The 14,345-nt window shown below is 37.4% G+C and overlaps 1 protein-coding gene across 10 annotated transcripts in view; it reads left to right on the top strand.

The window, feature by feature from the left end:
• The window catches only part of PNKP (polynucleotide kinase 3'-phosphatase), a 285,690-nt gene that overhangs the window by 76,045 nt on the left and 195,300 nt on the right, over positions 1-14,345 (top strand). For 8 of the 10 annotated variants that reach the window (XR_011922635.1, XM_072425518.1, XM_072425519.1 and 5 more), the window contains exon 4: positions 6,303-6,842. Coding sequence is in view for 9 of the 10 variants with exons in the window: in XM_072425518.1 (XP_072281619.1) it covers positions 6,303-6,842 (540 nt within the window). In the remaining variant the exon portion in view is untranslated. Of the gene's footprint in view, positions 1-331; positions 477-4,539; positions 4,611-6,302; positions 6,843-14,345 lie in introns of all 10 variants that reach the window. The other 2 variants (XM_072425524.1, XM_072425525.1) reach the window with 2 other exon arrangements.

The following is a 14,345-nucleotide window of genomic DNA, read 5'->3' as shown; positions in this document are numbered from 1 at the left end:
TTCACAACATTTTGTGGTTTGAATCGGACATGGTTAGGGAGTAATGTCAGTTGTTTGTCCATAACACTGGGGAACAATTTTGAACAAATTTTTTGTTGACTTCAATTGTTAAGCTTATTTACACTAAAATAGGTATGCGGATACTGAGAGTGCAGTTAGTTTTCAAGCCAGGTTTTTTCTCTAACTCTTATATTAATGCGATTACTGTAGCGTGGATTTGTATAGGCTATTCATTTACACGCAAGACCGTGTGATCAGAGGTTGTGCGCTGCTCTACGTAGTGAAGAGGCAAAATTTATTTTTCTACTTACACACATTTCCTTTCTTTCAGATCATGTCTGGCTCTGCTGTTTCTTGTCGTAAGTGCCTAAACAACCCTGGTTCATTTTGTTATATCTGTGGAAGTTTGACCATTCCCAGTCAAAGGGCGAATATCAGCACATTTGTAGAGCAAGCCTATTTGGCATCTTTCAAAGGTAAACTTGGGGATTAAGATAATTCTTGGGCCCCTCATAAGGTGTGCCAACAGTGTGTCGAGGGTTTAAGGATGTGGACAAAGGGAACACGTGATAAGATGCCATTTGGTTTACCTATGGTTTGGCGAGAGACAGGAGGTTATTTCAGTGACTGTTACTTTTGTATAGTGAAAACTTCAGGATATAACAAGAAAAAAATTGTAACCTAGTCTACCATCGGTTATACACCCAATGGCTTATTCAGATGAAATCCCAGTGCCGGTTTTCGTTACACTACCCTTTCTTGAAGAACATGATTATGGTCATGAACTAGGTGATAACAATGATGAAAAGTTCGGAGTTGAAGTGGACTCTGTTCATAAGGTATTTGATCAGCATGAGTTGATTTGGTACATGATTTGGGACTATCGAAGAAGGCCTCGGAACTCCTAGCATCAAAACTGCCTGAGAAAAACTTACTTGAAAAAGGAACGAAGGTATCGTACTTTTGAACCAGAGAAATTGCATTTCTGCAGTTCGTTAGAAAAGGACAGTGGCTTTGTGTATTGCCATAACATACCTGGTTTAATGGAGGAATTGGGAATTCCAATCTATAAATCAACTGAATATTGTCTATTCATCGATAGCTCAAAGCGGAGCTTAAGGTGTGTCCTCCTTCACAATGGTAATATATTTGGGTCAGTCCCAATTGGCCATTAATTTTCTCTTTGTGAAAAATATGCAGACATATAGAGAGTCATTAAGTTGTTGCAATTCCACCTACACAATTGGGTAATCTGTGTTGACCTTTAAAATGGTATGCTTCCTTTTTGGTCAGCAACGCGGATACACAGAGTTTACCTGTTATCTGTGCATGTGGGACAGCAGAGCTTGTGAGAGGCATTGGGTGGAAAGGAATTGGCCACCAAGATCTGCCCTAAAACCAGGTGATCCAAACATTCTACATAAGCCACTTGTTGATAGAAAGAATATTATATTCCCGCCTCTGCACATGAAACTGGGTCTGATGCAGTTTGTTAAAGCTTTGCCAACTGAAGGAGACTGTTTCAAGTACCTAATTTTGCCATTTTCTAGCCTGTCATTTATAAAAAATAAAGGCCGGTGTGTTTGATGGTCCACAAATTCAGCAGCTCTTCAAAGATGAACATTTCATCAGGCCAAGAAGTCAGAAGTCGAAAAGAATGTATGGTTATCATTCAAAAGCATTGTCAAGGACTTTCTTAGAAACACACAAGCAAATAATTAAGGTGCGTACACACTTCCAATTTTTATCGTTCAAAACGAACGACGAACAATCGATTGGGCAAAAATCGTTTGTAAAAAAAGTAACCAACGACGCCGACGAACGAGGAAAGTCGTTGGAAACGAACGACCGGACCGGCGGATCGGATTGGACGACGATCGTTGAACATCGTTCGTGTGTACGATCGTTCGTTGATCGTCCATGGTCTGAGCATGCATAATGAACGAACGTTCGTTCACTTTCCTGTCGTGCACATAGTTCCTCTATCGCTCAAACGATCGTATCTATTGTGTGTACAATATCTACGAACGATCGTGTCGTTATCTCTATGTGTAGGATCGGTGCTATACGATCGTTCGTAGATATCGTGCAGGATCGTTCGTCGTTCGTTTTCCAACGATAATAATTGGAAGTGTGTACGTAGCTTTACACAGAAATTGTCCAGAACCTTTTGGAGAGCTAAAAAATGCTTGTTTGCAATATGAGCATCAAGGTGCATTTTCTGCATATCTTTCAACTTCCAGGAAAACCTAGGTGCAGTCAATGTTGAGCAAGGTGAATGATTCCACCAAGATTTTAAGGTCATGGAAGGATGGTATCGGGGTACATAGGATGTACATATGATGGCTGACTATTTTTGGAGCATCCGGCGGGATTGTCCTAACACCGAACACTCCAGTAAAACACTATAAGCATAAAGTTTTACCTTTTTTTTTTTTTCAAATGTTTTACTGTAAAAAAAAAATAACAATAAATCCTTTGTATGAACAAAAGAAATTTAAATAAACAGTACATTCAAGTTATTATTTAATTTTTTTTTATTGTATGTTCTTTTGGTTGGTACATTGTATCGTAAAAACTGGATGTGATAGCAAAAAACTGGGGTAATTTCTGGATTCACCACCAAAAATTTGTAAAAAAAAGAAAAGTGTAAGATCTAACACACCAAAAAAATGTAATCTATGGATATTGAGAACAGTTTCTGCATCTGAACGTTCCTACCTGTGTATTAGTAGTTTCAAAGGTTACTTAAGGCGGGTAATGACTATATACAAATGAGTCTTTTAAGGACATAGCTTTTCTGTAAGTAATTTTTAGACGTGGGTGTAGGTATTTGGCTGTTGTAGGGTCATTCATTAAAACATGCCAAAGTTTGGATAGTAGAGATGGGATATCCTGATGGGGTGTGTATTGTACGTTATTAATCTAACTTGTTTACTCTGTGGTTTTAATTTTTTCTGAGGAAGAGGAAGGATTCTCGTTCAAGAGAGTTGGCTTTTTTGATAAGCTTTATTCAAAACACTTTTACTAAAGCCCCTCGAAAGTAACCTTTTTATTAGGGCCTGTGCCTCATGTTCAAAGTCTGACTTAGTACAATTACGCTTTAGCCTTACATATTGGCTAAAAGGGATGCTTGTCTTCAGTGGCTCGGGGTAAGCGCTAGAAGCGTGAAGATGGTATAGATGGTTATCAAAATGTACTTTCATTTCCAGCTTCTGTGCAATAACAAAGGATTAAAAATCATGTGGCAAAAAAAAGTCAAATACAAAAAAAAATGAAGTTTTCCCTTAATGGAAGATACTGGTAGTCAAATGTACCTGCAAAAGTTTAAGGATTAATAGCCATTATAGTTACAACACTATAATGTTAACAGCCCTTAAAGTGATAACGTATCATTTGTGTACAAGGTTTCTGCCTAATAAAGTGAAAGGGATACCAGCCCTTGAAGAGATTATGCACAATTTGTGAAGGCCTGTACATGCAAGAGGTAAAGAAATATTATCCCTTAAAAGTGCCTCTTTAATCATTGTACAGTTACTCCATTAAATCTGCATTATTAATTCCTACTATCAAAATACACTGTAAACAGGTTTTCCAAAACACTGTTGTGAAGATTTTTTTCCTCCAGCTGGGCAAGCTAACGTTTCTGACCACCTCAGCCAAGAATACAATTGGTCTGTTTCTGCCAGCCTTGGGTCTCCCTTCACTAGGTCATGTCTTTTTTTTATTTTTTATTTTACCAAAGGAGCGATCTTAAACGGGTCATCTTAACAGCTGGTACATTTTTTAAACGTTCCATTGCACAACGTTCCATTGTTTTCAGTCTGTTGGGCCTTTAGAGTTTGTGCAAATTATAAATTTAGCAGACACTTCACGCTCTGTAAACATGAGATATCAACTGCAGTTAAAACACCTCACGGTGTCAGCTGATTGTCTAGTGGAAACATTCTTTGACCTAGTCAGATATGTGGTCGGAATTATGCTTTGGCTTCACCGCAGCGATCAAGACTTAAAGGGGTGGTGCTTTAAGTAAAGAGAAAAGTTGCTTTTTATGTCTACAACTAATATCTTTATCAGGATGATTGAACCTGTAACCTGAAAATTAGGCACTATGATGTATAACTGTAGGATAGAAGTTCTATGTTGTATCTAGGGCTAAAGTATATGTTAATAAGTTAATATTGTTTTTGCACTAAACTGGCAAAAAGCCTGTCTTTTCTTTCCTCTCTTTACTTATTTATATACGTTATGACTACAGGCTTTGCAATGTATATGTGTTAGAATCTTATATAAAAAATTGACATCCCCAGGGTAAATTACAATTTTATGACAAAATAATATATTTTTTCAATGGAAACTCTGCCTGATAAAGTGCTGGCCCATCTCAGTTCCAAGCTGTCCTAAATCAACCCCTGCCACGTTTTGCGGGGATCTCTTGCTTAGTGGTTGACCTGTATACTTTTTTCTTTTTTGCTACAAGTTATAGATTGTTTTTTGTTACAGTAAATATATAGTATGTGTTGTATTGTTTATTTATAGATCTCAAATTCCTAAAGAAGCAGACGATATCCGCAAAATGCTTCAAATACGATTGAGATCGTACATCCTCTGTAATTATGGGAAAAACTTAAGTGTTTTAATACTTGAATAAAATATTTAATGATGTATTTTCAAATGATGTATTCATCAAAATGAAGTTAAAAAAAGTCCTGTATTTGCTTTTTTTTCTTATTTAATTCATTACTATTCCAAAGTTTACCCGTATCACTCCTATTTAAATATTTCTCTTTTCCTAACTATTATTATGGCTTGATATTATTTTTTCTTATCACCTGGTGAATGACCATATAACGACATCTTTAAGACTGATTACATTTTTTTTTGAGCCATATAATAAAAGTAAAAAAATTCCTTTATTTCATATTGCATTATAAAACTTTATAAACTTTATAACATTATAAAACAACAAACCCCTTAAATTTGAGTATAAAAACATATTTTTTCTTAACTTTTATCTAATGTTTTAAATATTTTTTTTTTTTTTGTAATACTAATTTTTTCTAACCCTGATCAAATAGGAAAAGTTGTTCTAGATGTGTTATCTTTTTGATTGCATATAATATAATTTTGTTTGTCCTAAAAAGAAAAAGTATGTTTTAATTTATTCTCTTATGAAATAGGAGTCCAGTTGTCCATTCTTCTGGTATTTTTACTCTTTTTTTTCTTCACTTTTTAATAGCCAGTACTGCTTAGAAAAAAAGTCTTAAGAAGGAAATAACAGAGGAGAGTCAAATTGTAGGTAGAAGGGAAATAGGAATATTAGGGGAAGAAGAAAAGTGCCCAGAATAATGAGGGGGGGCGGGGGGGGGTCATATTTAAAACGTGTTTAAATGAAGGTAATGTCTGCCAATATTATATTGTTTGGAAATTAGTCAATTAAATACTAATAGTAAAGTAAAGAATTTGCGTAAGAGGAGAGAATTGTTTTGCTTTTAGGTGCTTTTAGTGAAAAAAATGAAGATTTTAGACAACAACAAAGGTCCCAACTGTTAACCCTGGGGTACACCAAAAATACCCTTAGACTATTCAGCGTATGTAAAATTAATCGCTACTCACTGGATGCGGTCTTTAAACCAGACATAACCTTGACTTGCATATTAAGTTTGTGAGGTGAGGTACACAATATCAATTGCTTCTTCACTATTAAACACTTTTCTTACTTCCTCATAAAAAGAGTAAGACAAATTTACTCAAAATATGTATTACAGTAATATGAAAAAGTACTCTCTTTTAGGCATACCAGGGCATAAAATCATCTGGTCCTAAAATTATTTAAATCTATTGTAAAATGCATAACGCCATCATGTTGTTTAATCAAAATTAAGCCAAAATGGAACAGCCATGATAACTTGAATTAATTGTTTTGTGTAAGACTTTATGGGCCAAACTTTAACTCTTGCACAGGTGGCCTCACATTTGACTCTGACTAGCTACCCTCCTAACTCACATGGACGTGGTAAGGCTGTACTTAAATTTTTACTCACCTTTTCTGCATTTTGGCTCAGTCTTTATTAAACAAATGACATCATGTCACATGTTGTTGTTTATCTGAGTTTGTAGTTTCCTAATTTTAAGACCTGCTAAGTATCATTTGATTTTTAATATGCTCTGATACACAAAATCGTAGAACTAAAACACAGTAAACCTTACATGACCGTGTGCATTTATGGATAATATATAAATTTTTGTGTGTAAGGTGGGAAAAAATGTATATATATATTAATATATATATTTTTTTTTAGTTGGGTACAAACCCAACCTCAATAGGAGAGGTCAAGTTAAAGAAAGGGGAAAGCACACTGATGAATGAGGACCAAACCCTTTACATGGTGAACTCCTTATATCCATACACTATTGTCTTCAATAATGAGAGTATTCAAAGTACCATACCACCTACAATACCCAAGACTGCCTCACAATTGAACGTAAAGCCACAACCATCTGCTTTCACGAAAAAGACAATAAAGGACTTCTTTTCTGGAGATACATCAAAAAGCCAAAAGAGAAGCCAACATGACGAAGATTTGGAACCATGCTATAAGAGATCAAAGCATCAGGAATCAGAATTAAATACAGCAGAAGATGGGCATGATTCAGAAAATGACTATTCTAGAAATCTGAAAGAATTTCAGATGATAGCAGCTAGGTCAAATATAACAAATACTAACATTTATTACGAATCTCCAGATAAAATGAGAGGTGAAACTTGCATCAAAGACTCTTGGGAAGAGGACGGAAAACTTTTGATCTTTAACAAGAAAGGTGTCCAAGCTTCTTGCAAGGTACAGTAACACTTAAATTACATTTTTATCGCAATTAAAATTTTGTAAATATTTTTTCTTTTCTTTTAAGGTGGCAACAGCTAAGGGAACATAAACAACCTTTAATACCCTGTCCCATGTTTTGAATCTACAACATTCAGCCATAGTAGTCAAATTACCACTACTACTTTGTTCAGGCAGTAGGAGGAAATCGGAATGTCCTGATGATGCCACAAAAATGCAGGCAGAACATTTTTAGATTAAAGGATAGTGATACTGGTGGGAATAAAACAAAGTTTTAAGAATATAAACAGGGCAGTTACTATGAGCTTCCCGCTATTTTCTTCTAAACTTGTTTTAGGATTTTTTTTTTACTTTATGTCTACTGGAAAAATGTATTTTTCCAACAGAGCTTTCCATGCTTTCTTATAGTGAGTTAGATAGGCTGAAAAAGGTAGACCGTGCCCGGCATCTGCTCGCGAGCCTGAGGATGGCAGGCAGGACCAGGTGGGAAATTTAAAATGAGTATTTTTAAATGTACCACTTTTACATTTAAAGATACTCATTATTCAGGCTGCCAGGGAGGTTAAGCCTCCCATATGTTTTTAGTTTTCTTTCCCATTTTCCAGAGCTGGAACACCCTTTTGGGAACTAGTTTGTACTAGTTGAAACTAGTAATACTGCATATTCCTGATAGTTCTTACTATTGCTGCGCCCCCGGGCAAGATTGTCTTGCTCTTTCACCCTTTTCATTACTTTGTAAACATCAGTTTGATATTGTTTGCTGCAAAAAAAAATTGCATACACAGAAAAATGCCCAGTTCAGTGTTCTGAGGATGTCTGTCCAGCTCTAAATTTTTAAACTGGATAATAGGTGCAGACAGTGATTTAATGCAGCGTCTTTCTGGACTCTCAGATTTCAAATTACTGCAGCAACTATTCTGTTGTTCTGTTATTTTCTGACCCTAACTTCTGATGATTATTTCTGAAGCTGTTACCAGTGTTTTTACCTGAAATTCATAATTTGGATATACACTGCGCAGACTACCTGCACTACATGTGATACTAGACCACCATGTCACCCCTTCTCTGCTTTTTGCATGCCAAATTTCCAATTTGGAAGCAGTCACTGAGAGATCACGTCCGCGGAACACGAGATCACCATCAAGAGTGAAATGGCTGTATAGTACCACAATATCATTTTTGGGAACCGGTGCCCAAAACTGGATCTCATATTCAGATAAGGTTTGACTTGTACTTTGTACATGGTCAAAATGATAAACCTAATATCACAATTATCTGTTATAATACTAAATATTTTAGTGATTTGAAGATTGTGGCTTGACATTGCATGCTTTTTGCTTATTAAAATTTACCCCAGATGTATTCCCTATACACTGTATAGCTCAGAGCCTGCGATGGGAGAGTGGGCGGGCTCAGTCACTGCACACAACCCTGGCCACTCTCCTATCACATACTCAGATCTGAGATGGGAACGTGGGCAGGGTTATACTATCATGATGTCACATTCAGGGGTGTTATGATGGCATACCCGGCCCAATATACCATTGGCCCGTCCCTCTGGCAATTTTTTTTTATTAGATTGTCACCCCTGACTAAAAAAGTTTGCCCACCCCTGGTATAAAGCATTCATTTTTTTGACCCCTAAAATGACACATTTATTTCAATATTTTATATTAGATAAATATTAGTCTTTTGCCACCCAGTTATCCCAATCAAACAGTGCATGCATTATGTCATGCTTGGGGAGACAGGGCCACTAGGAGGCACTACGGCTTGCACAGAAGTGGTGTGAGCCCTGAGAAGGGCCAAGGCTTAGAGTCTAAGCAGTAACCAGGTCTTCTCCAGAGCCCCTGATGCTGATGATGTTGCGCTGCTGGTTACTGCCAGGTTGCGGTCCTTGAGCACACCATGGTGGTCAGGATAAAATCTAAGCATTTCAAACTTCCGATTGAACGTATGGAATTATGATTGAATTTATGAAAATATGTTTGTAATTCAGCCTAACTATGTACCCTTAAACCCTGAGATCACTCAAACAACCTGAGACCATTCAGAGTATGAAACATTAATGACTTCACTCTGAATGCAATCTTTAAGGATGTTCTTTATCTATCTACAGATAATTTTGCTTGGTGACTTTAACTTGCACATGGACAGTCTGTGAAGTTGTGTGTCAAACACTTTACCAAGACCAAGTATATTACACCAACTGCTACTCCAATTTCTAAATGTTTAGTTTCTCATAAGGGAAGATTTATTGACAAGTGTCCTTTTTCAAAATGCGTATGATCTTCCCTTCAACTCGAATACTTCTGATCTTGGCTACAGTGTGGGTACAGTGTATAAAAGGCATAATAAAAGATATGCTGGGGTCAGAGCAGGTGATTGTCAGGAGGCATAGTCACATAGTCTAGGTCAAAGTAATCGAGATTGGTAGGAATTGTCAATGCAGTCTAAAGGTCCAGCAGGGTTTTCCACAGCCAAGTAAACCTGAAAAGCCTAAAACATGCTAACACCCCCCACCCTATTTAAAAACTGCCTGCAGATTGCTTCTGGACTAGACTTATTGGGGTGCACTTGATTTAAAGATCTCACTGACCTGTTGGCTTGGATATCACAGGATGGTACACAAGATTTCTCGGAGACATGCAGACTTGGATTGTGATTTGAAGATGGTGGTTTGAAGAGAGTAAGTGTAATCACTATGGGTTCATTATCATGAATACGAAGGGTCCTGTGAAGTTAGGGCCCTAATTCTTCAAGGAGTAAATTGGCTCCAGGTTTTCCATTGAAAGCCATATTTGGTCCCCAACGGTAAAATCTAGATTCTTTCGCCTCCTTTTTTGTCTTCCATTATATTGGATAGAGACTGGGCCTGGATCATAGATGAATGTAGAAACTTTAGGTGACATCTAACTGATCTTGTACTTAAGGAAGTGAATTGGACACTTCTATGGATTGAGAAAGAAAGGAAAGTGGGCAGGATAAATAATGTATATGGCAGATAATGAAAACTACGATTGGTGAAATTTGCCTATAATATTCCTATACACCCTTAGTAAAAGTATTTATTTAGGCTATTGCTCCAGGCTTTGATTAGTCCTCTGGCAGTTGGTCTGAGGCTAATATGCGAAAAGATATTGAAAAGATAGGAAGACCAATATCTTCTGTGTCAAAACTTGGAAGCGGATAGGACACCTCTGTCAGATACTGTCTTCAGGGGCCCTGTTGGTCAGATGACCTCTTTTTTTAAGGCCTTATCTGTGGTTAACACTGACCAAAATGACTAAAGTTTTTTTTTTTTTTTTTTTTTAATACACAAGCCTGCTGGTTTTTTTTTTAATCAGAATCTGAAATCCATTTTTTCCCATCATGTAAAGTTTTCCCCCAAATGGTCAATGGCAGATATTTAGCTTGAGAGTTTATTTTCTGACAGTTCAAACTGTGCTCAAAGTATTGAGAACTTTTCTAACCAAAATGGCTGACTGAATATTTCACAGAACAAGAGCTAAGTTGCAGTGGTCCTGTTAATATGGCTACTTGAGGTTGTGACACTTCATCTGACCGTTTTCATTATATATGTGATAACTATCTTGCGAAAAAACAGCTGATGAACACCACTGCCTTTGTTAAGCCCATTGTTTAACCTCCTGTGTGGTTCATTTCTGTCTGGATTTATATGTCTTAAAGCGATACATTGTTTTTCATGAAAATTTGTTTTACAGTATAATATATCAGTATGAGTATAATAAAGTTTGAAACCCAAAATCATGTCAAAATACTACATTTATTAAATTAAAAATAAATATTATACTCATACTAATTTACTATAAAATACATGTTCATGAAAGACAATGTACTGCTTTTGCACAAACCCAATGGATTGCATTCAATACAGTTGTTTTGTATTGAATGCAATACAAAAAACTTTGAAATTCCTGCCATGCCCTGAACAGAACGTCTGCATGCACCTACGTTACGGTGAACTGCCTGGTGACTGATCGGATGCAGAGGACGCCGGCAGGAAGAAGCAAGAAGACGGGGATTGCAGAGAAGAACACCGGCGGATCAGGTAAGGCTTGATTTATTATTCTATTTCGCAGTTTTAGCTACCCCTTACCACTCTCAGCATCTTTTGTGACTCGGGGTTACCCCTGGGCAGGTACATTTGCAAATTTTGGAGTGATACATTGTATTTAGAACAAGTTGTGGGCTCTACATAGTTTGCTGAATTTACATGGAAGAGCTTAGACAGTGCTCTGGAGGGAGCACTGACTTCTATTTTTGCTCTGGTAACTTTGCAGAGTTCAATTTGAAAACAAAAAAATAAAATTTCTAACCAAATATTCCATCAGCTATGTGACCTGTTTCTCATGGTTCTGTGCCAACCCCACCAAGTTACTCAGAGGATGCCTCCATTCCTGATGACACTGAAAATGAAGTCCGCTTTACTGGTGAAGATTAGATGCTGATACCAACAAGCCTTAACTGTTCACACAGCCTGAACTAAATGACCTCATCAGAGATTTACATCCTCCTAAGTAGTAAGAATTGCTCAGCTCAAAACTAAGGAGAAAAAAAATTTTGCTAATGGTGAGTCATGACTGGGCACAAGGACAAATTCTTAGTGTAACAATGTGGAAGTATTTGTGGGACTACAAATGTGTCCGGAAGGGTTAAAGAACTACACAAAACCATCAGGTGCTGCCTAATCAAAAGATAGTACTTCCCTTTATGAAATACGTACAATGGTCTAACACAGCAGCAGTTCCAACAGCAAGATCACACAACTCTGTGGAATTCCCATTTTCCTATTCTTTTAGTTTAGAGTCAGGCACAGAGTAAGTTGACAATTCTTTAGGTGTATCCAGAAACTGTCAGCATCAGCACTTAATTCTATGAAATATGATATATGACATATAGTTAACAAATATTCACTGATCTTAATCAATTACATAGTTACATAGTAAGTTAGGTTGAAAAAAGACAGCTCCATCAAGTTCAACCACTAGGGAAATAGAGATATCCCAGATGTAAAAAGGACATAGTTGGTCCAGAGGAAGGCAAAAAAAAACCCTGGTACAATTTGCTTCAACAGGGGAAAAAAATTCCTTCTTGATTCCATGAGGCAGTCGGATGTTCCCTGGATCAACAGTCACTGGTATTTTTAACTTTAAAACCTTAACCTCCCTAGCGGTATTCCCGAGTGTGACTCGGGGTGGAAAAAATTGCAAAAAGCTAAGAATTACAGGCCCACAATATAAACAAAAATTTCTACGCAAAAAAAATAGGATCACTTTTTGCATCAAAAAATGACAGAATTAGAATGCTAGGGGGGTTAATACCCAGTTATATTCTGTGCATCTAGAAAAACATCCAGCGTTTTCTTAAAGCAATCTATAGAACTTGCTGAAACTGCTTCCTGAGGGAGCCGATTCCACATTTTCACCGACCTTACAGTGAAGAATCCCTAAACTTCTTTTCCTCCAGACGCAATAAGTGCCCTCTTGTTCTTTGTAATCATCTCAAAGTGAATAATTGGGAAGAGAGACTCTATATGGACCATTTATATATTTATACAGGGTGATCATATCCCCCCTTAAATGTCACTTCTCAAGGGAGAATAGATTTAGTTCAGCTAATCGCTCATAGCTGAGCTCCTCCATTCCTTTTATTAGTTTAGTTACCCTTCTCTGCACTCTCTCCAATTCCACAATGTCCATTTTGTGAACGGGTGCCCAAAACTGCACTGCAAATTCCAAATGTGGTCTGACCAATGCTTTGTACAGGGGCAGGATTATGTCTCCATCTATGCAGTCTATTCCTCTTTTAATACAAGAAAGTGTTTTACTAGCTTTAGATATTGCAGCTTGGCATTGCATGCTGTTAATAAGTCTGTGATCTGAACCCCCAGATCCTTTTCCATTTCTGACTCCCCCAAATGTATTCCCCCTAGACAATATGATAACTGGACAATAACTAGACAATAACTGTTGATTATAAGTGTATTGCTACTTTTCTGACTAAGGCTACGTACACGTCAGATGATTCTCATTCGAAAATTGCCTCAGGGGTAGTATCAGATGAGAATCTGGCGTGTGCACAGCACTTGTCAATGTCGTTCATGGATCCGTTCTGGCAGATCCACCAACGATCATAATACAAGTAAAGAGGAGAGAGTGCAGCGGGGTGCCTCACGGAATAAAATGTGTATAATGAAGTTAGGAGTTAATTGGGGCGGGGGGTGAGGGACTGGGGGGGCAGAGGAGAGGATGGGAATGGAACATTGTGTGTGTGACTATACTGAGGGGGTCCGATGGTTAAAATACCAGATGATCTGGAGAGATAAGGGGTTGTGGGGAAGGTATGGATTGGGCAGGTGAAGGGAAGGATTTAAAGCATGGATATAGGTGAGGGTGCCTGACATTAGATAAAATACTATGTCTAATATTTAATAAGGTTTTTGGGTGTATGTTGTCACAAGTTTATGTTTATTATGTCTAAAATGGTAGTGTGGCGATAGAAGTCCTAATTAGAAACATTTCTTGTTTGGGATCGGTAGGTTGCCATAGGTAATAGTAAAAAAAAAACTAGGTAAGTTAAGCCTTGATGGAAAAAACAAACGTACTTGTGTGCCGATCAGGTAAGTTCATTAAATATAATAGAACAATGAATGTAGATATATGTATACAGTGCTCAACCCAGAATTTTTTTTAAGCGGGGTAGGAAGAAATTGTAGGTGGTTTGAAGCCCCTGTATTGTGACCCAACTTTTCAGTAACCATCTATAAAAAGCTTGGTGGCTACTGAAAAGTGCTGGCTGGTGCGCCTGGCTAAAAGGGTATGGGGAGAACTCTGGTATATAATGTAAACCAAAAAAATCTTCCTGATTGGTAATAGACAAAACTGCCACATCCCACAAATATCAACAATAACAACAAAATATAAGGGACTTTTACGGCCGTAAATTAAATTCAACCACTTAAATAAAATCGATCATTAAAAAATAAATTATTATCTACATTTAAAATCCAAAAAAAGCAGATCACATCTGAAGTATTTAATTGATATTTACTGATTAACAAACAATCCTCTAGATGATAATTCTCTGTATGCATTTAGCGGCAATTCAGTGTGCTTCATCAGTTGATCTAGAAGACTCCCTTCTATTAAAAAGATCTCAATAAATATAGTTACATAGCATAGTTCTCCCCAGAGGTTTTTAGCCGGTTACTCCGCCCAGCTGATTTGAATACCCCGCCCAGCTCTCAGCAGCTCTTATCCTCGGATGCACGGATCTCAGTGAGGCTGCTCTGTGTCATCCGTTCAGAGGATTGCTGCTGCCGATGAGAGGTGAGCACACAGTTACAGCCTTCATGTGAAGGAGACACAGGCAGCCCCCCCCCCCCATCTCATAGCATGAGCTCTGCCTGTGAAATGTATCCACCTCTAGCTCTGCGTGTGAATTCTGCATCCTCACAGCTCTGTGTACAAACCTCCA

This window comes from Pyxicephalus adspersus, chromosome 11, assembly GCF_032062135.1.
Source record: "Pyxicephalus adspersus chromosome 11, UCB_Pads_2.0, whole genome shotgun sequence".
Taxonomy (NCBI): domain Eukaryota; kingdom Metazoa; phylum Chordata; class Amphibia; order Anura; family Pyxicephalidae; genus Pyxicephalus; species Pyxicephalus adspersus.
This window is presented reverse-complemented; position numbering and strand designations above follow the sequence as displayed.